General features: G+C 45.8%; 1 protein-coding gene across 1 annotated transcript in view; it reads right to left on the bottom strand.

Annotated features, from left to right (window-relative positions):
- Positions 1–23,624, bottom strand: part of LOC120946925 (alpha-2-macroglobulin-like protein 1) — a 94,302-nt gene that overhangs the window by 10,257 nt on the left and 60,421 nt on the right. The window contains exons 19-21 of the mRNA XM_040361750.1: positions 19,783–20,008; positions 7,123–7,249; positions 4,902–5,023 (exon numbers count right to left, since the gene is read on the bottom strand). Coding sequence (XP_040217684.1) covers positions 4,902–5,023; positions 7,123–7,249; positions 19,783–20,008 — 475 coding nt within the window. The remainder of the gene's footprint in view (positions 1–4,901; positions 5,024–7,122; positions 7,250–19,782; positions 20,009–23,624) is intronic.

The raw sequence follows: 23,624 nt of genomic DNA, 5'->3' as shown, positions 1-23,624 counted from the left end.
TGTGTTTGCAGTGCGTTTTTCTATATGTTTTTGGGTTTGACTACCTTGGCTTTAAGGAACGCGGTGCGTTTAAAGTGCATTTGCAGTGTGGAAAAATGCAGCATGCTCTTCTTTTTTTTAGCTGTGCTGAACTGCACTGCAATGATGTGAACTGTGCCCATAGGATTACCTTGTTTTTGGGCTGTCTATGCAGGTGGAATGTTACAAGGATGTTTTTTCCTTTAGTTAATTTTTTTGATAAAATTAATTAAGGTAATTCTTGGAACATTAATATATTTTTAACTGAAGTTAAAGGGTCACTAAAGGAAACATTTTTTTTAAGCTGAAATGACTGTTTACAGGGTATAGAGTCATAATAGTTAACTGATTCCTCTTAAAAATGATTAAAAATATATACAAACCATTCATATAATGTGCCTGCAGTTTAGTTTTGTTTTTGCTGTTGTTTCCTGGTTCTCTGATGTACAGAGCCAAAGAGCCAATTGACGGCAGTGATGCTTTGTAAAACGGAACTGGATTGGTGCTGACACAAAGTAATCACACCTCCTTGATTAGTCACCACAGTGAGAAATCTCCCAGTACTGTGGTGATCAGGAAACAGACAACCAGGAAGTGTCCAGAACAGAGAGGAATTACAGCAACATCAGAGCAAAAACTAACAATGAGGACATGAAATCAGGACTGCAGTAAGGTAAAGGAAGCTATTTAGCTAGCTAAAAAAAATATTGCCTTTAGTGACCCTTTAAGTTGTGAACTTTGTCATATTCCATTGGGGTTGGATTTCAAACCATGGAATCAGATAATGATTTTTTTTCCATTTTATAGGACAGATGATGAAGGACATGTATGCAATTTTAGTTATTTGATAAAGTTTTTTTATTTTTCTTACCATCTTTAGTAGCCAGATATAGTAGAACGAGTCAATAGTATTTAAAGCGGTAGTTCACCCTCCTTTCCATCATTAGACCATTACATTCGGCATCGTAGCGCGAGCTACGGTATGCCGGTCTTAAATTTTTAATCCCCGTACTCACTGTGCTATCGATGATTGAAGAATCCGACTCCCGCGGGGAATGGGCGTGCCTATGGAGAGGGAGGATGATTGACGGCCGGCTCTGGCACGTCACGCTCCCCGAAGACAGCCGGAGTAGGTCTCGGCTATTCACGGCGCCTGCGCACAGGCTATGCGCAGGCGCCGTGAATAGCCAAGCCTATTTCGGCTATTTCCGGAGAAGCGTGACGTGCCAGGGCCGGCCGTCAATCACCTTCTCTCACCATAGGAACGCCCATTCCCCGGATTCTTCAATCATCGATAGCACAGTGAGTACGGGGATAAAAAATGTAAGACCGGCATACCGTAGCTCGCGCTACGATGCCGAATGTAATGGTCTAATAAAAAAAAACTTTTTTTTTTTTTTTAACAGGGTGAACCCCCGCTTTAAAAGTCTAAATAGGGTAAGATGATTTAAGAAAAGGTAAATATTAGGTGACTTATTTACCTGTTATATTTTTTAGTTTAAAAACTTTTCTAAACATAGGGTTTGTACATTTTTTGAGTTAATGACAGGATGAAGAATGTTCTTCTATGTCTTTTGAGATTAGCTTACATAGTTATTTGCAATCTGTTGTATAGGAATTTCAGAAGTTTGTTCACAAAACATGGCTAGGCCTTTGCTAAATTTGAATGTAAATTATGTTTTGAATAAGATTTCTACTTCTTATGAGTATGGTTCATAATTTATTCCAGTAGCTAAAGTTATGGTTAAGAATTATAGATCTGAAGGTACCAGGGATGCCAATATAGATGCCAACTGAAATATCAATTGGAATTTCAATTAGGGTGGTTATTTTATTATTTTTTGGATGTTTCCATGACCATGAAACAAGCACAACTAAACTTCTATTTGTTACTACTTCCATTTTTTTTTCAAAATAATTTTTTGATTATGTTATCAAGGATTATCATTTTTGGATGAACTTCAATGATTTATTCATATGGACTTACATCAAAAGCGACATATTGATCGTCGATCATTATGTGAGGGGGAGTTGGGATGTAATTCTAATATAGGATTTTTTTGAAAAATGGAAAAATTGTTGACTATGTTGACATTGAAATTTGATAATTTCTCCTAAACAAATATTTGTTAGCTTAGTAGATCATTGAAAGATTGATATCACAATAATAACTAGTAGTAAGGATACTAGCTTAGTTTACATAATAGTTGTTATATTTTGGTTTCTAAATCTTTTATAGGAACACATATTGGAGCTTTGTGACGTCATCTGCGTTCTTTCCATTGCCGTTTGCGGCTGTACACCACGGCTACATGCCATGCTTTTTTATGGTTTTAATCTCATTCACTATACCAGACGGTAGTCCTCTAGTGGATTTTCCTGTGCCTATTGTCCAGTCCAGGATTTTTGCTGTATAGTGAACTTTTTTACCCTTGGAATAAAATACAAACAGTCTACACTGAGATCGTGTTTTCTGTTGTTTCTTTTATATCTGCTCGGATTACCTACCATTCTGCTGAATCCATCCGCATCTTCTCTCCTATGCTGAGACCAAGCTGTTTTGACCAGTTGGTAATGCTAATGGCCCATCCCATCTGATCAGATTACTTACCACTCTGCTGGATCCATCCGTGTCTTCTCTCCTATGGCGAGACCAAGCTGTTTTGACCAGTTGTTAACGCAAATGGTCCATCCCATCTGGTAAGGAAGCATTTCTCTTGTTGGTGGAGGTTACATCACTTTCGTTTGAAGAGTTTTCGCTGTATCACTGGGTGTCATCTTCAGTTATTTTATATGGACTTTCATTGCGCTGCACTTACATATTTTTTTCATTTGCTACATTTGAGGTCATGATTACCCTTTTTTGTGTTCAGCTTGCAATATTTTTAGTTTAACTGTATTATTTGTGCGCTGATTGTTGCTTTTATTGTTTATTGCTACACATAGAATTATTATTTCACATAGAATAATACATTTTTTATTCATTTTTATAGAACACATAACTTGGGAAAGTTGGTTGGATAGTTTGTTATTACAAAAATGTACAATAAAGTGTACATTTGAAGTATTAATGTAGTCAGAGTACATACAGGCTTGTGCGGAAGAAAAGAATTTTAATGCGTCTAAACAAAGTTTTTGTTGAATTAAATAATATGGAATGTTGAGAAAAAATTAGAGTTGCTTGTTGGTCATGGATAGATAAACAAATTAAATAGATAGATAAAAAGATAAATAGATGATTAGAAAAATAATTAGAAAGAAAGATAGAATATATAAAAATTATTAAAAATATTAAAAATATAAAAAGTTATGCTGGACGTGTGACATCATTGATCGTGTTTCCCTATATCAGGGAACACACGATCAATGAAGCTGCCACTGTGAAGAACGGGGAAGCTGTGTTTACACACAGCTCTCCCCATTCTTCAGCTCCGGGGACCGATCGCGGGACACCGGCGACGATCGGGTTCGCGAGTCCCGCGGTCACGGAGCTTCGGACCGGGTTGTGGGCGCGAGCCCGCGACCCACGGCTGGGCACTTAAAGAGGACGTACAGCTACGTGCTTGTGCCCAGCCATGCCATTCTTCCGACATATATCTGTAGGAGGCGGCCCTTAAGTGGTTAAGAACAGTATAAGAATCCATGTGGTTTGAGTAGCTAGTTAGGAACTCGGGGGTCACCCGACCCTGCTGGAAGGGACCCCACCCAGCAGAAAGATGTACCATCATACCACATTCCTCCTTCTGAAATAATCATCTTGCCATGTGTTACCAGCTGTCATTATGTAAGCATTGTCTTTTGCTTGTCTATCTTGAAGAATAAAACTTCACATTATTGAAAATAGCCTAAGGGCTCTTTCACACGTCAGCTCAGTTTTTTAGATCAGTTTTTTTTTCATCAGTTGATCCGTTTTTCCATCAGTTTTTCGTCCGTTTTCCGTCCGTTTTCCGTCAGTTTTTCCATCAGTTTTTCCATCCGTTTTTTTGTATTTATTTTTTTGGGGCTTTTTACATATTTTGATGAAAAACGGATGTTAGCGGATCGGATGGTAAACGGATCATCCGCTAACGTCCGTTTTTCGTCCGTTCCGTTTTTTTGACGGAAGAAAAATGGGGTTTTCTTCCGTCCAAAAAAACGGAACTTAACGCAGACGGATGGTAACGGACGTTAGCGGATGCTCATCCACTAACGGACGTTAACCCATAGGGAAGCATTGCGGTCCGTTAACGGACGTCCAAAAAACGGACGAACGGAACGGACGTGTGAAAGAGCCTTAAGTCTTGAATATTGTGAACGAAGCGCCTGGAAAGCAGACACTATTGACATTACACATGACACGTGTCAAATGTCTCCCCTTTTCCACATTTTACACCCCCCCCCCCACTCCAGATTATCAGAACTAGTGTCCCCATTGGAAGATTTCACCTCTAATACTTTTCTACAACCCAAAATCTGAAAATAGAAAGGGTGAATCAAGGGTGACGGCAATAAAAAAAAACAAAAAACATAAAAAAACTGACAGGGGTTCTAATCCCTCTCCACTCTATCCAAAACTGTAAAAAAAAGTTTTGCAGCCACCACATTTAATAATTAGTAAACAGCAATATAATACATTTTTGGTTTTAGGTTTAATGCCACTTTAAGAATACATACTTAAAAAAATATTTACGGTCACTTTAAATGTCAAATAAAATTACTTTTTTTTAATCCATCAGCTTTATTAACATAGATTTCTTCCATTATAAAGGGACAGGAAGCTGATACTTCAATAGTCTAAAATATATCAGCATCATATTCTGCGAAGGTGAAACAGATGCTACACATGCCTATGACAGGAACAGCTTTAATTTCAACTTTTTCAGCTGTATATCACCAAGAGTCACCTTAATCATCACAGTCTTCATGACAGTATCAGAAGCTCCGGTGTCTGGGACGATTGGCTGCTCTCCTCTACACTTTTCTTCTGTAGGAATGGCTTGTACATTGACCATAATTTGTGCAGGGCCTGGACAGAACAATTATATTGTGTTAAAGACAATCCACATCCAATCCTCTCCCACAGCCACGAAAAGTTGGTGTGCCTCAAGGCAGACATATTTACAGTACTTTCTATGGCTATAGCTTATATACCCTAGGTGTTAAAGTTCGACTCCAACAGCTAAATACATAGTTAAAATACATCTATGTGAACTGGCTTATCTGTCAAAAGCTTTGTAATTCTGTGACTTTTATGATTCAGGCTGTTTTTTTTTTTGTTAAAATAAAAAAAGAGTTTATACTTACCTTCTCTGGGCAACAATATTGCACAGAGCAGTTCCTTACCTTTTCTTTTTGGCAGCCCTCCACTGGTGCTCTCGGCTCTTTCCTCCTCTTGGTGCCTCCTTGGCAAACTGGGTGCAAAGAAAGCAGGCTCCCATGCACATGCGCTCCCAAGTTGGGCTATTTGTGTCCATAGACACATATTGTACTGGTAAGCCATGTCCCCGATTCCTCCTCACAGGAGTTTGATTGACAGCAGCAGGAGCCTATGGCTCCCACTGTTCTCAGTATCTCTGGTTAGACCAGGAAATGAGGGAGTGGTGCTGGATAGACATGTGCAGAACAGAAAAGTTAGTTTACTTTTGGATAGATTAGATTTGTTTATTAAAGCGGAGGTTCACCCTCAAAACTAACTTTTTATCTATGCTATCTGCAGCCTTAATAAAGGCTTGTAGCGTTGTCATTTTTTTTTTTAATGTGGACACTTACCTGTCTTCAGCCTCACTTCCGGGTCTTCTTCCTTGCGGGGAGTGGGCGTGTCGCTCCTTTTCCCCGACGGGGAGCTCTGCGCAATGTCTCCTGGGAGTGAGTGTTGATCCTCCCAGGAGACGATTGACGTGCGGGTAAAGCGCGTCATCGCCTTCCAAAAATATCCGACGGGGACTCGGCTCTTTACGGCGCTATACGGCACCTGCGCCTTCCGTGTAGAGCTGACTGCGCAGGCGCCGTAAAGTGCAGAGTCCCCCCTCGGATATTTTCGGAAGGCGATGACGCGCTTTACCCGCACGTCAATCATCTATGCGTCGTATTAGGAACGCCTACTCCCCGGGGGAGCGAGAACCCAGAAGCCGGGTGAAAACAACGAAAAAATGTAAGTACATCGTAAAAATTAAAAAAAATACAGCATACTGTTGATGTCAGCAGTATGCTGGATGTAAAGGTATGTAGATGTTTTAGGGTGAACCCCCGCTTTAATTTTCTAACGAATTTCATATTTTGGGAACGATTCAAATTTGGATCAGTTGACAAATGAGTAACTAATCCAAAGTCTATGTGAAGAATGGCTGCCATATCTTTAACAACCGATGACTCTTCGATTCAGAAAACAAATTTAGAATTTAGAATTTGTTTTGTATTTTTAGCATTATTTATTTAAAATAGCATTATTAAAAATGTATTTAAAAAAATTAAACATAAAAAAAAAAAAAAAAAACAGAGTGGGGGTTTACCTCATGCCAAAATTAAGGGAAAAAGCTTACCTCCCGCTGTGCGGCCTGATCATCAACAGGCCACAGAGCGGGCGGCACTGGCCCGCGGGCCTGGAACAAGCGGTGGAGGCTGGCGGGCCACATGACAAGGCTTGGCGGGCCGGATTCGGCCCCACGGGCCTTGTGTTTGCCACCCCTGCTCTAATAAATAAAAAACAAATCCACAGATTGTTCTCTGGCTCTGTGTGCTTGTGAAGATCCAGTGTGGCTGGCTGTGTAGGAGTCTGGGATCCATGCTGCAGCTCCTATGGGGGTATGCTACATATATATTTGATAATTGTTTACTGTCAACTTTTTTTGCTTTTTTAATGTTTGTCAAGGATAAAGTCAAATAATGCAGATAATCAGGGGCTGGTGGCCACAACAATAGGTCCAGGATAGTTGAAAGGAGCTTTTGTATGCCTCAGGAGCCATCTAAAAACCCAAAACTGAAACATTTACAGAAATCAAATTTTTGCAAAACTTCAGGGAAATGTAAAAACTCAAACTTTGCACATCCCTAATGAGAACCAGTTCTTTAAAATAAAGTCACAATGAAGAATGACACTCCCATTTGTGTTCATTGGAGGATATTTACCCACTTGCAGAGCTTGCACTTCCCACGTGAGCACTAAAGGTTCTTCAGGGTACAGACATTGAGGGGCGGTGCAGGCAGAACATTCATTCACCTTTAGCTCAGGAGAGTCCTGGAGACTGACTTTTACCTGCAGGGGGTCAAAAGGGTTCTTTTAGTGTCACCAAGTGTTTCAGAATTATTGCACAAAGATCTTCACTAAGGATTTGTACATGCACAATTGCAGTTTAAAAGCATTTGCATTGTGGCTTCATGCATTTGATTTGCATCAGCAATTGAGCTGCATTGGCAGACTATATGCTCCCTACTGTGAATGTAAACACAATACACACTGCACCTCAAGAGAACATGCAACCGTCAGGTGTTTAGCAAAACATAAGCAAATTAAGGTGGCATTTACTCAGTTTAACAATAGAAACCAGTAGGTAGATTCAGAAAGAGTTAGGCCGGCTTATCAGTAGATAAGCCGACCTAACTCAGAATCTACGCCGACTTATGTTTAAGTGTATGCTCAAACAGAGATACGCTTAAACATATCTAAGATACGACGGCTTGCGCCGTCCTATCTTAGGTTGCAATATTTCGGATGGCCCCTAGGTGGCGCTTCCATTGCGGTCGGCGTAGAATATGTAAATTAGTAGATACGCCGATTCACGAATGTACACCTGGCCGCCGCAGTACTTTTACGCCGTTTACGTAAGAGATAGGCCGCGTAAAGTTAGAGCTAGGCCCTAGTTGGAATAGTAATGTTAAGTATGGCCGCCGTTCCCGCGTCGAAATTCGAATTTTTTACGTTGTTTGCGCAAGTCGTCCGTGAATCGGGATTTATGTCGTTTACGTCCACGTCAAAATCAATAGGCCCGTGCGGCGTACTTAGCCGCAATGCACACTGGGAAATGTAGGCGCCTACAAGTTATCTAATAGGTAGATTCAGGTACAATGGCCTTAACTTGCGGCGGCGTAGCTTAGCGTGTTTAGGCTACACTGCCGTAAGTTAGCTAGGCAAGTACATGATTTACAATGTACTTGGCTGCTAAGTTACGGCGGCGTAGCCTAAAGCGGGCGGGCGTAAGGGCGCCTAATTCAAATCTGTGTAAGGGGGCATGTTTTATGTTAATGGGGCTTGACCTTACATTGACGTTTTTTTTTTAACTGCGCATGCGCCGGGCGGCCAAAGATAGGAAGGAGAAAGTGGGACAGGAAGTCCCACTAAAAAGATGATTAAAGTGGGACAGGAAGTCCCACTAAAAAGATAATACCCACTCCCCCCCCAAAAAAAATTACATGCCAAATGTGGCATGTCAGGGGTGGAACTCCGCTTTAACTTCTATGATCTTCAGCTCCATCTAGGGGCCAAAATGCTGTATTTCAGATTTCTGCACACTAACACACTGTGGCCACTACATGGCCAAGACATTGCTTCTGCGGGAGGTCACGTGATCTCCCCAACTGACATCAGAGGCAGATCACGTCCCCTCCTGCAGAAGCAATGTCTCGGAGCTGTAAAGCAGCTACGAGTCATGTGACCAGCCTGAAGACAGTTCTAAAGAGGTATTTAGAATGCTTTTTTTTACAAAGGTAAGGAAAAATACTGCGCTCATTCAAAAAGGCATCAAGCGGCAACTAAAAATGTTATACAACACTAAACACTAACGCCGCGTACACACGGTCGCGTAGACACAAACGATGTGAAGCCCACACACGATCATTTTAAATGACGTTTTAAAAAATTTCGGTTTTTTTTCATGCCGAAAAATGACCGTGTGTACGCGGCATAAGTGCATACGCTGAGGGCTGGAACACATGCAACCTGCACAAGCATTTTTTCATATTCGGTTTTTGACAGCCTACTCATTTCAGGGGGCTGCCAAATGTACAAGCACACACAAAAAATAGGGCAGGTGGTACCATGTGGTTTGGTGGACACAAACGCACCCTATTTGCTAGATGCATTTGGGGGTGCCATTAACAATTAGGTTCAGTTCACACTGCTGCGACACAGGGTCCCACTTGTGAGATTTCAAGTTACATGACATATCAAATTCTATGTTTTCCTGTGAGAGCCGTCTTAACTGATACTATAACAACAAAAACCTGGGGAATGCCCAGGGAAAAACCAAGCCTACTTACCGACCAGCTAGCAGACAACCAATTAACCTGTCTAACACTATGCGTTAAAAACAGGGGTCTAGTCCGCACGCATTTGCAAACGCATGCGTGAGCCACAGAGCCGCGCCAAGGCACCCTGTAATATCTGTGGTCCTAACACTAAACAATGAGTGTCCCCACAGTGGAGGCACATGCATTTTAATGGATAGATAGGGGCAGGTGGACTGAAGAGGAGCCACCCCTTCTTAAAGGTACAAGAGCACACCAAACACCCAGCATATAGCACAGTGGCTGCAAAGGTGTTGGTGCACTGCTGGACACTAACTGATACTATACAAGTCTGCCCGACTTAAGAGAAGGTTCCTGCTCTACTTTGGTCCGACTTCGGTGCGATTTCAGCCCTTGTACAGGCTCCTAAGTAGGCATGAGCCGAACACCCCCCCGTTCAGTTCGCACCAGAACCTTTGAACGGACCAAACGTTCCCGCAAACTTTTAGAACCCCATTCAAGTCTATGGGACTCGAACGTTCGAATTCAAAAGTGCTCATTTTAAAGGCTAATATGCAAGTGATTGTCGTAAAACGGGTTTGAGAACCCGGCCTTGCCCCAGGGAACATGTATCAATGGAAAAAAAAGTTTTAAAAACTGTCGTTTTTTCTGGAGCAGTGATTTTAATGATGCTTAAAGTGAAAAAAAAAATATTGAAAAATTCCTTTAACCGCTTAAGGACCGCCTCCTGCACATTTACGTTGGCAGAATGGCACGGCTGGGCACATGCACGTACAGGTACGTCCTCTGCTAGTGCCCAGCTGTGGGTCGCGGGCGCACGACCGCGACCTGGCCTGAAGTTTCGGGACCGCGGGGCCCGTGGACCCGATCGCCGCTGGAGTCCCGCGATCGGTCCCCGGAGCTGAAGAATGGGGAGAGCTGTGTGTAAACACAGCTTTCCCGTTCTTCACTGTGGCGGCGTCATCGATCGTGTGATCCCTTATATAGGGATACACAATCGATGACGTCATACCTACAGCCACACACCCCTACAGTTAAAAACACATATTAGGTCATACATAACCTCTTCAGCGCCCCCTTGTGGTTAACTCCCAAACTGCAATTGTCAGTTTCACAGTAAACAATGCATTTTAAATGCATTTTTTGCTGTGAAAATGACAATAGTCCCAAAAATGTGTCAAAATTGTCTGAAGTGTCCGCCATAATGTCGCAGTCACAAAAAAAAACGCTAATCGCCGCCATTAGTAGTAAAAAAAAAAATTTATAAAAATGCAATAAAACTATCCCCTATTTTGTAAAAGCTATACATTTTGCGCAAATCAACCGATAAACGCTTATTGCGATTTTTTTTTACCAAAAATAGGTATACGTATTGGCCTAAACTGAGGATTTTTTTTTTAATATATTTTTGGGGGATATTTATTATAGCAAAATGTAAAAAATATAGCATTTTTTTCAAAATTGTCGCTCTATTTTTGTTTATAGCGCAAAAAATAAAAACCGCAGAGGTGATCAAATACCCCCAAAAGAAAGCTCTATTTGTGGGAAAAAAAGGACGCCAATTTTGTTTGGGAGTCATGTCGCACGACCGCGCAATTGTCTGTTAAAGCGACGCAGTGCTGCTTTAACAGACAGTGTCTGTTAACACTTCCGCCCTGCTGAGGAAGTGTTTTCACGCAACGCGTCCGGGGTCAGGGGCTCAATACACGTCGCTCGGTGCTGTGTCCCAAGAACTCTTTGATGGCCAGTATTGTTTATATGCTCGATTGAATTGGCTAAAATGTGAGTAGCCTGTACACTTTTAATTGAATTAAAAAGATTGGATCCAGCAGAGGCTCTTAGATTGTTACTTTTCTCCTTATATGTTCCTGACCTTATGATGTGGCTGTTTACATGAGGATTCGATTCATCACCAGCTCCCTGTTTCATTCATGCTTATATGACCATCTGGTAATACAGTGGTCTTGTGCTAAGGTGAGAGTACCCATCTGCACTGGTGGAGGGACACGTTTTATGTTGGGTGTCTTATTTCTCACGTGGTGAAGACTCTTAAAGGATCTGATCGTTGGATCTTTTTTTCTACTGTGGACTTTTTTTATTTGTTCACTTTACATTTATATTATTGGTTTGCGCTGCACTGTTTTCTATTTTCTATACTGTTTTGGATTTTGTGAATGTCCTTTTTGGTGTACAGCTAGCATCCCAGTGGAATTTCAACTGTAAAGTTTTTCACTTTGTATTATTTTGAAATTGTTTGATATTTAGATTTTTCTATATATCTCCTATTACTCATTTCCCTTATTTGGGTTTTTTTTGCACTATATTTTGATCATATTTACACATTTTTGCGCTGATTGCACACTTTGTCTACTAGCCTGCCGTATATACTCTGCAGAAATTTGGGCCCTAGGTGTTGGTGTTGCCACAACACTGTAAGCCCTCACAGTTAGTCTTGGTGGGAGCTGGAACGCCCTGTTGTGAACTATTATATCAAGAATTGTAATTACATACCATTGTTGAACAGGGGCAAAAAAATTGGGCCTTTGTTGGTGGTGGTGTTGCTGGGTGCCACAACACTGTAAGCCCTCACTGTTACTCTTGGTGGGCGCAGAAATGGGCCCTGCTGTGAAATATTAGATCAAGAATTGTAATTACATGCCCTGTTAAACAGGGGCAGAAAAAATTAGGCCTTAGGCACTGGTGTTGGTGCCACAACACTGCAACCCCTCACAGATACTCTAGTTGGAGCGCAGGAATGAGCCCACTGCAAAGTATTGCATCAAAAATTGTAATTACACACCCCTGTTAAACAGGGGCAGAAAAATTGGGCCTTAGCCACTGGTGACGGTGCCCAGAACCAAAAATGTTCTTACAAGCTACAGTAGGTGCACGCGATATTGTGTCAATCTCGCTCCCTTTCTCGGCGAGATTGACCACCTATGAGCCCCATCGCGGGAGCCAGCGCCGAGCTGGCTTGCCGCGATGGAGACAGAGCCGTCATAGAAGCGACGGGAGATCCGACTTGGATTCCCGCCAATTCTACACGTGTGCGGCGTTTGTTATGAATCCTGAGGGAGAAGTCCCCGCCGGATTTTAAATAAAAATTCGGCATGAGTTCCCCCCTCAGGAGCATACCGGGCCCTTAGGTCTGTTATGGGTTGTAAGGAGAGCCCCCCTATGCCGAAAAAACGGCGTAGGGGGTCCCCCTACAATCCATAACAGACCCGTATCCAAAGCACGCTACCCGGCCAGTCAGGAAAGGAGTGGGGACGAGCGAGCGCCCCCCCCCCTCCTGAGCCGTACCAGGCTGCATGCCCTCAACATGGGGGGGTCGGGTGCTCTGGGGCATGGGGGCGCACTGCGGGGCCCCCCCACCCCAGAGCACCCTGTCCCCATGTTGATGAGGACAGGGCCCCTTCCCGACAACCCTGGCCGTTGGTTGTCGGGGTATGCGGGCGGGAGGCTTATCGGAATCTGGGAGCCCCCTTTAATAAGGGGGCCCCCAGATACCGGCCCCCCACCCTAAGTGAATGGATATGGGGTACATCGTACCCCTACCCATTCACCTGGAGGAAAAGTGGTAAAAACACAAATAAAAAACACAGGGTATTAAAATATTTTATTAGTCTGCTCCGGAGGCTTCCCCTGTCTTCTTTAGCTCTTTTACCAGGGGGAGCTTCTTCTTCCGATTTCCGGGGGTCTTCTCCTGCTCTCCGGGGTCTTCACCGCTCTTCTGTGACGTCTTCTCCGCTCCGGGGGGTCTTCTTCTATGTTCGCCGCTCTCCGCTCTTGACTCGGCGCACCCCGGTTCTTCCTCCCGCTGTCCGGTGCCTTCTCCTTCTTCCGCTGTTCTGTGACGACTTCTACTTCTCCCTTCAGGCCGCTGTGCTGTGACGTCTTCTCTTCTTCTCTTCTCCCGATGCTGACACGTCGCCTCTTCTCGCTGCAATGACAGGTGCGTGGCTTGCATCGGATTTATATAGGCCTCACAGTCCCATCATGCTCCGGTACCTACCCATGTGATACCTACCCACGTGGTACCTACCGGAGCATGATGGGACTGTGAGGCCTATATAAATCCGATGCAAGCCACACACCTGTCATTGCAGCGAGAAGAGGCGACGTGTCAGCATCGGGAGAAGAGAAGAAGAGAAGACGTCACAGCACAGCGGCCTGAAGGGAGAAGTAGAAGTCGTCACAGAACAGCGGAAGAAGAGGAGAAGACGTCACAGAACAGCGGAAGAAGGAGAAGGCACCGGACAGCGGGAGGAAGAACCGGGGTGCGCCGAGTCAAGAGCGGAGAGCGGCGAACATAGAAGAAGACCCCCCGGAGCAGAGAAGACGTCACAGAAGAGCGGTGAAGACCCCGGAGAGCAGGAGAAGACCCCCGGAAATCGGAAGAAGAAGCTCCCCCTGGTAAAAGAGCTAAAGAAGACAGGGGAAGCCTCCGGAGCAGACTAATAAAATATTTTAATAACCTGTGTTTTTTATTTGTGTTTTTACCACTTTTCCTCCAGGTGAATGGGTAGGGGTACGATGTACCCCATATCCCTTCACTTAGGGTGGGGGGCCGGTATCTGGGGGCCCCCTTATTAAAGGGGGCTCCCAGATTCCGATAAGCCTCCCGCCCGCATACCCCGACAACCAACGGCCAGGGTTGTCGGGAAGGGGCCCTGTCCTCATCAACATGGGGACAGGGTGCTCTGGGGTGGGGGGGCCCCGCAGTGCGCCCCCCTGCCCCAGAGCACCCGACCCCCCCATGTTGAGGGCATGCAGCCTGGTACGGCTCAGGAGGGGGGGGGGCGCTCGCTCGTCCCCACTCCTTTCCTGACCGGCCGGGTAGCGTGCTTTGGATACGGGTCTGTTATGGATTGTAGGGGGACCCCCTATGCCGTTTTTTCGGCGTAGGGAGGCTCTCCTTACAACCCATAACAGACCTAAGGGCCCGGTATGCTCCTGAAGGGGGAACCCATGCCGAATTTTTATTTAAAATCCGGCGGGAACCTCCCCCTCAGGATTCATAACAAACGCTGCACACGTGTAGAATTGGCGGGAATCCAAGTCGGATCTCCCGTCGCTTCGTTGGAATGTGCTGTCACTATTCCAGTGAGTGCGAGATGTCGGCGAGATCTCGGCACCATGTCGCCGAGAATCAGCGCGATGCTGTCGTGCTCAAAACACAATATCACAAACACCTACTGTATCAGCATGATCATTGAGGAGGAAAAGGATAGTCACTCAGCATAACAGGATAGTCACTCAGCATCAGCATAGGCAGTCTTGAAGGGATCTGACATTTAAAAAAAAATTATTCAGTTACATCAACATCAGGTATTGGTAGCTGGTGGTGATCCAAGCCTGATTCATTTTTATGAAGATCAGTCGATCGTTCGAATCGGTGGAGAGGCGCACCCTGTGATCGGTTACAAAGCCTCCAGCAGCAATTAATGTGCGTTCTGAAAGAACGCTGGATGCAGGACAGGCCAGTAGCTCAATTGCATACTGTGCAAGCTCTGGCCAGTGATCCATCCTCAAGACCCAGTAACCCAGAGGATTTTCAGTGGGAAAGGTGTCCAAGTCTGATCTTGCCCCTAGGTATTCCCGCACCATGTAAAACAGATGCTGGCGATGGTTGTTGGAACCGGTCATACCTTGGGGCTGCGGACTAAAAATTTGTCTGCATCGGTCAGACGGCCAACTTCTCCACCGCTCCTTCTGTGACTGACCAAAGCCTCAGCAACACGTTGTCCAGGACAAGGATTTTGTAACCTCACAGTCTCTGGTAACGCATTGCACAGACCTTTCTGCAAGGCCTCCCGAAGATGTTTCATCTTCTGCTCCCTCTGCGCTGGCAAGATAAGGTCTGCAACCTTACTCTTGTAACGTGGATCTAGTAATGATCCCTCTCCTTGATAGCATGAGTACGAGGATCCTTCCGCAGGCTTTGCAGGATCAGGGAGGCCATACAGTGTAGGTTTGCTGAAGCATTTGGTGCGGAGTGCTCTGGGTCACTGAGGACGACAGGAGCCGCAGCCACCTCATCCCAGCCACGTACAAGTCCATGGGTTTTTTGGGACTGTAATTGATCCCTTGAAGACTGCTGCTGATGCTGAGTGCTAGGCTCAACCTCCATGCTGACACAATCCTCCTCCTCCTCGCCCTCTTCCTGTGTGATAGGCGGGCAAGCTGGAACACTGTCTGGATAAAGGGGGCCTTGAGAGGTAATGAAGTCCTCCTCTTCCTCCCTCTGTTCTGCCTCAAGGGCCCTGTCCATTATTCCATGCAGCGTGTGCTCCAACAGGTGAATAAGAGGGACAGTGTCACTGATACATGCACTGTCACTGCTCACCATCCTCGTGGCCTCCTCAAATGGTGACAGGACAGTGCATGCATCCCTGATCATGGCCCACTGGCGTGGGAAAAAAAACAAGCTCCCCTGACCCTGTCCTGCTGCCATATTGGCACAGATACTCATTGATGGCCCTCTGCTGCGTGTGCAGCCGCTGCAGCATGGCCAACGTAGAGTTCCACCTGGAGGGCATGTCACAGATTAACAGATTAGGCGGTTCTTGGGCAGGTTGTATTCCTTTTGGAGGTCTGCCAGCTGAGCACTGGTATTATATGACCGTCGGAAATGCACATAGACTTTCCTGGCCTGCTTCAGCACATCCTGTAAGCCCGGGTACCTGCCCAAGAACCGCTGCACCACCAAGTTAAGGACATGAGCAAAACAGGGCACATGGGTCAGTTGTCCCAGTTGCAGGGCGGAGAGGAGGTTGGTGCCATTGTCGCAAACCACCATTCCTGGCTTAAGCTGGCGTGGCGTCAACCACCTCTGAGCCTGCCCCTGCAGAGCTGACAGAACCTCTGCCCCAGTGTGGCTCCTGTCCCCCGAGCACACCAGCTCAAGCACCGCATGGCATCTCTTTGCCTGTGTACCTGCGTAGCCCCTTGAATGCCTACGGAGCACCGCTGGTTCTGAGGACACATCCGCACAGGAAGAGGCCACAGAGGAAGAAGAGGAGGAGGGGGAGGAGGAGGGGGTGGAGGAGAGAGGTGTGTCACAACCAGTAGTAGCATTTTGGAGGCGTGGTGGCGGAACAACCTCCAACACTACGGTACCTTGTCCTGCGTCCTTCCCAGCTGCCAGCAGAGTCACCCAATGCGCTGTGAAAGATAGGTAACGTCCCTGTCCATGCCTGCTGGACCATGAGTCAGTGGTAATATGCACCTTACCACTGACCGCCCTGTCCAGCGAGGCATGGACATTGCCTTCCACATGCCAGTAGAGAGTCGGAATCGCCTTCCGTGAGAAAAAGTGGCGTTTGGGAACTTGCCACTGAAGTACCGCACATTCCACAAACTCACGGAAGGGGGCAGAATCTACCAACTGAAAAGGCAGAAGTTGAAGTGCTAGCAATTTAGCTAAGCTAGCATTCAACCGCTGGGCATGTGGATGGCTGGGAGAGAACTTCTTTCGGCGCTGCAGCAGCTGGGGCAGGGAAATTTGCCTGGTACAATCGGACATTGGTGTACAGATAGTAGATTGCCTGCAAGTACTTGGCTGTGACACACCTAATTCTACACTTTCAGTCCTATCAGTGCAGGCTTCAAAGAGGACTGAGGGTAAAGTGGGGTTGGAGATCCCAGCTGAGGAGGAGCAAGGAGAGCTTTGTTCTTTGGTGTGGGTCTTTGAGTTACGCTTGCTAACGAACTGCATGGCAGGTCGACATACAGTATGTCTGGTCAAGCATGTGGTGCCCAAGCGGGTGATGTTTTGGCCACGCAAGATACGCTTGAGACATATGTTGCAAATAGCAGCGGTGCGATCTGATGCACTCGTCTCAAAAAAGGCCCACACCAAAGAACTTTTGGAATAGCGCTGAGAGACAGCAGCGCCCTGCACATGCGGAGCTCTGCGTTGTGATGCAGTCGGTGTGCTGCCCTTAAGCTGGCCCCTGGAGGGCATCCTGCCTCGTTGGAGATGTGCCTGTGCCTCCTCCCCCTCCTCTCTCCTATCAGGCACCCACGTGGAGTCAGTGACCTCATCATCCCCTCATCACTGTAGAAAACCTGTCAGTATGCTGCAGCTGGGGGAACATGACTGCCAGATTGCTGTCCTTCTTGGGCATCCCCTCTCTCTGGGCTCACGTTACTGCCTTCCTCTAGCTGTGTACCATCATTGGAGCCTTCAAAAAGCCATCCTCCTGCAGCATGTACCCAACACTGTGGTCAAACTTTTCGGGAGACTCCTCAGGAGGACATGGTGGGGCTAGGGAAGGAATGACTGATGCCATTGAGCAGAGGGAAGAGGCCCCGTTGGCAGCTGCTTTGCCAGACAAAGTACCCTGAGCCTGGGTGAGAGAGGATGAAGAGAAGGACGACAGCTTGGTCATCCACTCTACCAAGTCTTCGGCATGTTGCGGCTCAACACTGCCAGCTGCCGAAAAAAAGGATGAGCGTGTCCCGCGGCCACGTGCTGTTGAGGATGCACCGTGTCCACGACCAGCACTGGTGCCTCTAGACACAGAGCCTGCTTGCCCTCTTTTATTGGCTCGTAACTCTCTGCCTCTCCTTGTTGTCCTTCCAGACATACTAATGGCCTGCAGAGAGATGTAGCTGCACAAATACTGACAATACCTGCTGATCCCTGCCTGTGGTATTAATATGAGCAGATATCTGCCTCTAGGAAAAAATATGAGAAACACCAGCTTTACGTAGCTTTAGGTGCACAATGTACAGAGGACTCAGACAGTACACACACCACGTAGCTTTAGGTGCACACTGCAGAGGACACAGACAGTACACCACGTGAAAGTACTTGCCTGTGGTATTAATATGAGCAGATCTCCTCTCCTCCTCTCTCCCATCAGGCACCCACGTGGAGTCAGTGACCTCATCATCCCCTCCCTCCTCATCACTGTAGAAAACCTGGCAGTATGCTGCAGCTGGGGGAACATGACTGCCAGATTGCTGTCCTTCATGGGCACCCCCTCTCTCTGGGCTCACGTTACTGCCTTCCTCTAGTTGTGTACCATCATCGGAGCCTTCAAAATGCTGCGCATCCTCCTGCAGCATGTACCCAACACTGTGGTCAAACAGTTCGGAGGACTCCTCAGGAGGACATGGTGGGGCTAGGGAAGGAGTGACTGATGCCATTGAGCAGAGGTAAGAGGCCGCGTTGGCAGCTGCTTTGCCAGACAAAGTACCCTGAGCCTGGGTGAGAGAGGATGAAGTGGAGGACGGCTTGGTCATCCACTCTACCAAGGCTTTCGGCATGTTGTGGCTCAACATGGCCAGCTGCCGAGAAAACGGACAAGCGTGTCACACGGCCATGTGCTGATGAGGATACACCGTGTCCACGACCAGCACTGTTGCCTCTAGACACAGAGCCTGCTTGCCATCTTTTATCGGCTCGTGGCTCTCTGCCTCTCCTTGTTGTCCTTCCAGACATAATAATGGCCTGCAGGGAGATGTAGCTGCACAAATATTGACAATACCTGCTGATCCCTGCCTGTGGTATTAATATGAGCAGATCCCTGCCTCTAGGAATAAATATGAGAAACACCAGCTTTACGTAGCTTTAGGTGCACACTGTGCAGAGGAAACAGACAGTACACACACCACGTAGCTTTAGGTGCACACTGCAGAGGACACAGACAGTACACCACGTGAAAGTACTTGCCTGTGGTATTAATATGAGCAGATCCCTGCCTCTAGGAATAAATATGAGAAACACCAGCTTTACGTAGCTTTAGGTGCACAATATGCAGAGAACACAGACAGTACACACACCACGTAGCTTTATTTTATTGTGACATATTAGTTATATGGCCAATTATGGCTCTAAGTTTTTTGCAAGCTGTGAGTGGCCAAGCATGCGGGCCAGCAATTCACTGCGATGCCGCAGTGAATTATGGGCCGACAAACGGTCGAACATACGATGTTCGAGTCGAACGTGAGTTCGACTTGAACACGAAGCTCATCCCTACTCCTAAGTAGCATCTACGTTGGAAGATAGTTGCAGGCCAAAATTGCAGGCAAAGTTGTACAACTTTGCCGTCACAGCAGCGTGAACCAAACCTTAGTGAGTGAGTGAGTGAGTGAGAAACTTATATAGCACAACAAATGCGAACTTAATCGCCTCAAGGCGCTTGGCATCCAGAGTTGTACAGGTCTTTCAGAAGAGGTGGGTCTTCAGTTTTTTCCTAAAAACCCGATGGTTTTCTTCCAAGCGGATGGTCGTGGGTAGAGCATTCCAGAGCCGTGGCACCCACATGCAATTAGCAAGGGCACGGTGCTCCCATGCGATGCGGGAAACATACACAGAAAACCACCTTTCCTGCACTGTGTTCTGGTGTGAAAGGACCCTTACATAGGCTGCCTGCACACAGCCCCAGGTGACTACATCTACATGAACCCCTCATTTAAGCTGTACATGTGAGCAAGGCTTAAGTGTGTTCGCTTTGTGATTTGAACCTTTTAATACGATCAGTGTCCTATATCTGACTACTGAAAAATAAATTAACATTTAAGTGTACTTACCATCATTGGCTTAGGTAGGTAGTTGAATACAGAAGCTTTGACTGATGATATCTCTTCTCGGGCTACAGAATTGGGATGAGTTATGAGTACAAAGAATGGCTGGAAGACCCCCAAGGAGGTGGCATTGGCAATACCTAGGCCTTCATCTCCCATACAGAATGCTGTAGTTTCCCACTCAGTAATGGAATCAGGAACATGGACTTTCATGTCAGCATAACCGGATGACCTGATATGAAATGTTAACAAAGAGAGAGCAAACTAATGTTAAATAGAGGCATAAGATTTGATCTAATAGTGCACTGAAAAGCCCTTGAAATACATACACTAAGATATCGTGGTGTCCATTATATCTGTTTTGTAACCAGCAGATGGAACTTAAAGTGGAGGTTCACCCGGAAATAAAGTTTTTTAACCTTAGATTCCTGCTCATTTTGTCTAGGGGAATCGACTAGTTGTTTTAAAATCAAAGCTGTATTTACTGTTGTAGAGAGCGATCTTCTCTGCCGCTTCCGGGTATGGGCTGCGGGACTGGGCGTTCCTATTTTGATTGACAGTCTTCCGACGGTCACATCCATCGCGTCACGATTTTCCGAAAGTAGCCGAACGTCGGTGCGCAGGCACAGTATAGAGCCGCACCGACGTTCGGCTTCTCGTGACGCGATGGATGCGACCGTCGGAAGATTGTCAATCAAAATAGGAACGCCCAGTCCCGCAGCCCATACCCGGAAGCGGCAGAGAAGATCGCTCTCTACAACAGTAAGTACAGCTTTGATTTTAAAACAACTAGCCGATTCCCTTAGACAAAATGAGCATCAATCTAAGGGTAAAAAAAATGTTATGGGTGAACTCCCGCTTTAATGGGCACAGAGGGCTGTACAGCATAAAAAAGCAGTGGGTTTATGTGGCTGGGAGGCACCAGGGAGTGACAGGTTTAAATATAGTAAACATCTGTAGTATTTCCCAGAGTTGGTGAGCAGTCGGTGCACTGGCTTGTTGTGTCCTCCTAGCATTCGAGCAAACAGGTAGATAAAAGAAATTTGGCAGCTCGATCTTCCACAATGGATATATGTACTAATCCAGGTTTGGTACAAATTAATACAGGGCTTACGCGTTTCGGCATGCAGCCTTACACATAGCCATTCATCATAGGCTATGATTAAAGGTGTTGTAAAGGTAAAAAAAAAAAATTCCCTAAATAACTTCCTTTAGCTTAGTGCAGTCCTCCTTCACTTAACTCATCCTTCAATTTTGCTTTTAAATGTCCTTATTTCTTCTGAGAAATCCTCACTTCCTGTTCTTCTGTCTGTAACTCCACACAGTAATGCAAGGCTTTCTCCCTGGTGTGGAGTGTCGTGTTTGCCCCCTCCCTTTAGGGGGGAGAGGGCGAGCAGGAGAGTCAGGACGCCCACTAACACACAGATCCTTTCTCTATCTACAACGTAGAGAGCATCCTGACTCTCCTGCTCGCCCCCTCAAGGGGGATTTCTCAGAAGAAATAAGGACATTAAAAAGCAAAATCGAAGGATGAGGTAAGTGAAGGAGGACTGCACTAAGTTAAAGGAAGCTATTTAGGGAATTTCTTTTACCTTTAAGCCTTGGATTATTTTGTACCCCAGCGCTACTATGTGTTGAAATGTGCTAACAAATGTAGTTAAGAGTCTGCTGCTATATACCCACGATGTGTTCAAATGTAATTCAAAATAGTGAAAGATACAGTAGTAAAGCGCTCCCCTCTAAATAACTAGTAAATTACCATCTAAAGCAAATGCACAATATCCTATTATGTAGTATAACAAAAGCAAAAAATTGCAAAAATTATATATAATATTAATAAGCGTGTAACAGCATAAAGATATATGATCAAAGATAAGTGTCTCTTAATACCAAATCTGTGGTAGTGCATACCAGTGTACTACTACTATAACACAAATGTCCAAAAATAAAGTGCCTGTGCATAGAAGCCAGTGTAAAATACACTGGAAAAACACAAAAGCAAAAAAGTCCAAATACCCCTGTGTGTGGGCTGCTGCCACGAATATCTAAGCGATCCTAAGGCCCCATACACACGAGAGGATCGATTCGCTGGAATTGATCCGCGGACCGGCTCTAGCGGATAGATCCCCTGGTGTGTACGATCCAGCGGATCTGTTTCCGCAGATTTTTGTCCCCGGGGATGGATTTCCAGCGGATAAAAATTTCTTGACATGCTAAGAAATCGATCCGCTGGAATCCATTCCAACGGATTGATCCGCTGGTCTGTACAGACTCACCGGATCAATCCGTCCGAATCCATCCCCCGCATGCGTCGTAATGATTCGACGCATGCGTGGAATTCCTTATATGACAGCGTCGCGCACGTCGCCGCGTCATCATCGCGGAGACGGCGCGACACGTCACCGCGGACGGAATTCCGCGGGGATTTTGATCTCATGGTTAGTACAACCATGAGATCAAAATCCGCCAGAGGATTTATCCGCGGAAACGGTCCCCCGGATCGTTTCCGCGGATAAATCCTCTCGTGTGTACTAGGCATAAGAGGGCTGCACACCCTACATGTGTGATGCAAGCGATCTGAGTGCACCGTGTCAGTGCACAGAAACATGCAAGTTTTAACTGGATTTTTATTAAAGTTTTAAAAACCGATTTAGCGATATGGCAGTTTCCTTTATCCTTTTATTAGCACTATTGTTGGGGACCACCCAGGATTGCCTTGACCCCAAAAAGGCTACAATCATCCACTAAGGATCCATATACCCCTATAAGGGGAAGGCGCATGGTGACCAGTTGTTGGTCCTGTATGGAGAGGAGCGCATAGATGTGAAGGTGGAGGGACACTGAAGGTGCTTCACGTGTTTGCACAACACCCACAGACTTTTATGTTTTTCCAGTATATTTTACACTGGCTTCTATGCACAGGCACTTTATTTTTGGACATTTGTGTTATAGTAGTGATACACTGGTATGCACTACCACAGATTTGGTATTAACTGACACCTATCTTTGATTAAATATCTTTATGCTGTTACACGCTTATTAATATTATTATTTGCAATTTTTTGCTGTTGTTATACTGCACATTATGATATTGTGAAGGATTTGCTTTACATGGTAATGTACTAGTTATTTATAGGAGAGCGCTTTATCATCTTTTACTATTAAGCAATATGTGTATGCCAGAAAGTTTAAGGCCTCGTACACACGACCGGATCTGTCCGCTGGGATTTATCCGTGGATCAGTTCCAGCAGACAAATCCGGTCGTGTGTACGGCCTAGCGGACATTTTTCGGCGGACATTTGTCCAGCCGACCGTTTTCAAGCGGATACAAATTTCTTAGCATGCTAAGAAATCTATCCGCTGGAAACCTGTCCGTCGGACTTATCTGGTCGTCTGTACAGACTCACCGGATAAGTCGGACCGATCCCCATCCCTTGCATGCGTCGAAGTGATTTTGACGCATGCGTGAAAGTATTTACCTTCCAGGGTCGCGCACGTCACCGCGTCATCGTCGCGGCGACGGCGCGGCCACGTCACCGCGTATGTTTTCCGCGCGGATTTTGATCTCATGGTGTGTACAGCCATCAGATCAAAATCCGGAGCAGAAATGTCTGATTGAAACGGTCCGGCGGACCATTTTCATCGGATATCCGCTTGTGTGTACAGGGCCTAACAATCAGCAGATAAAGATACTCCAAACACCATCCCCCAGGCAGATCCCATCAAACAGATACAAGAAATGGTCAGAGAGACTGTGTGGGCATGATGGAGGCGATCAATGCATTAAATGTAGCCTCACCAGTGCCCATCAAATGCGGCCTCACCAGTGCCCATCAAATACGGCCTC

This window comes from Rana temporaria, chromosome 8 (genome assembly GCF_905171775.1).
Source record: "Rana temporaria chromosome 8, aRanTem1.1, whole genome shotgun sequence".
In the NCBI taxonomy this organism is placed as follows: domain Eukaryota; kingdom Metazoa; phylum Chordata; class Amphibia; order Anura; family Ranidae; genus Rana; species Rana temporaria.
The sequence above is the reverse complement of the archived record's forward strand: the minus strand, read 5'-3'. Positions and strand labels throughout refer to the sequence as shown.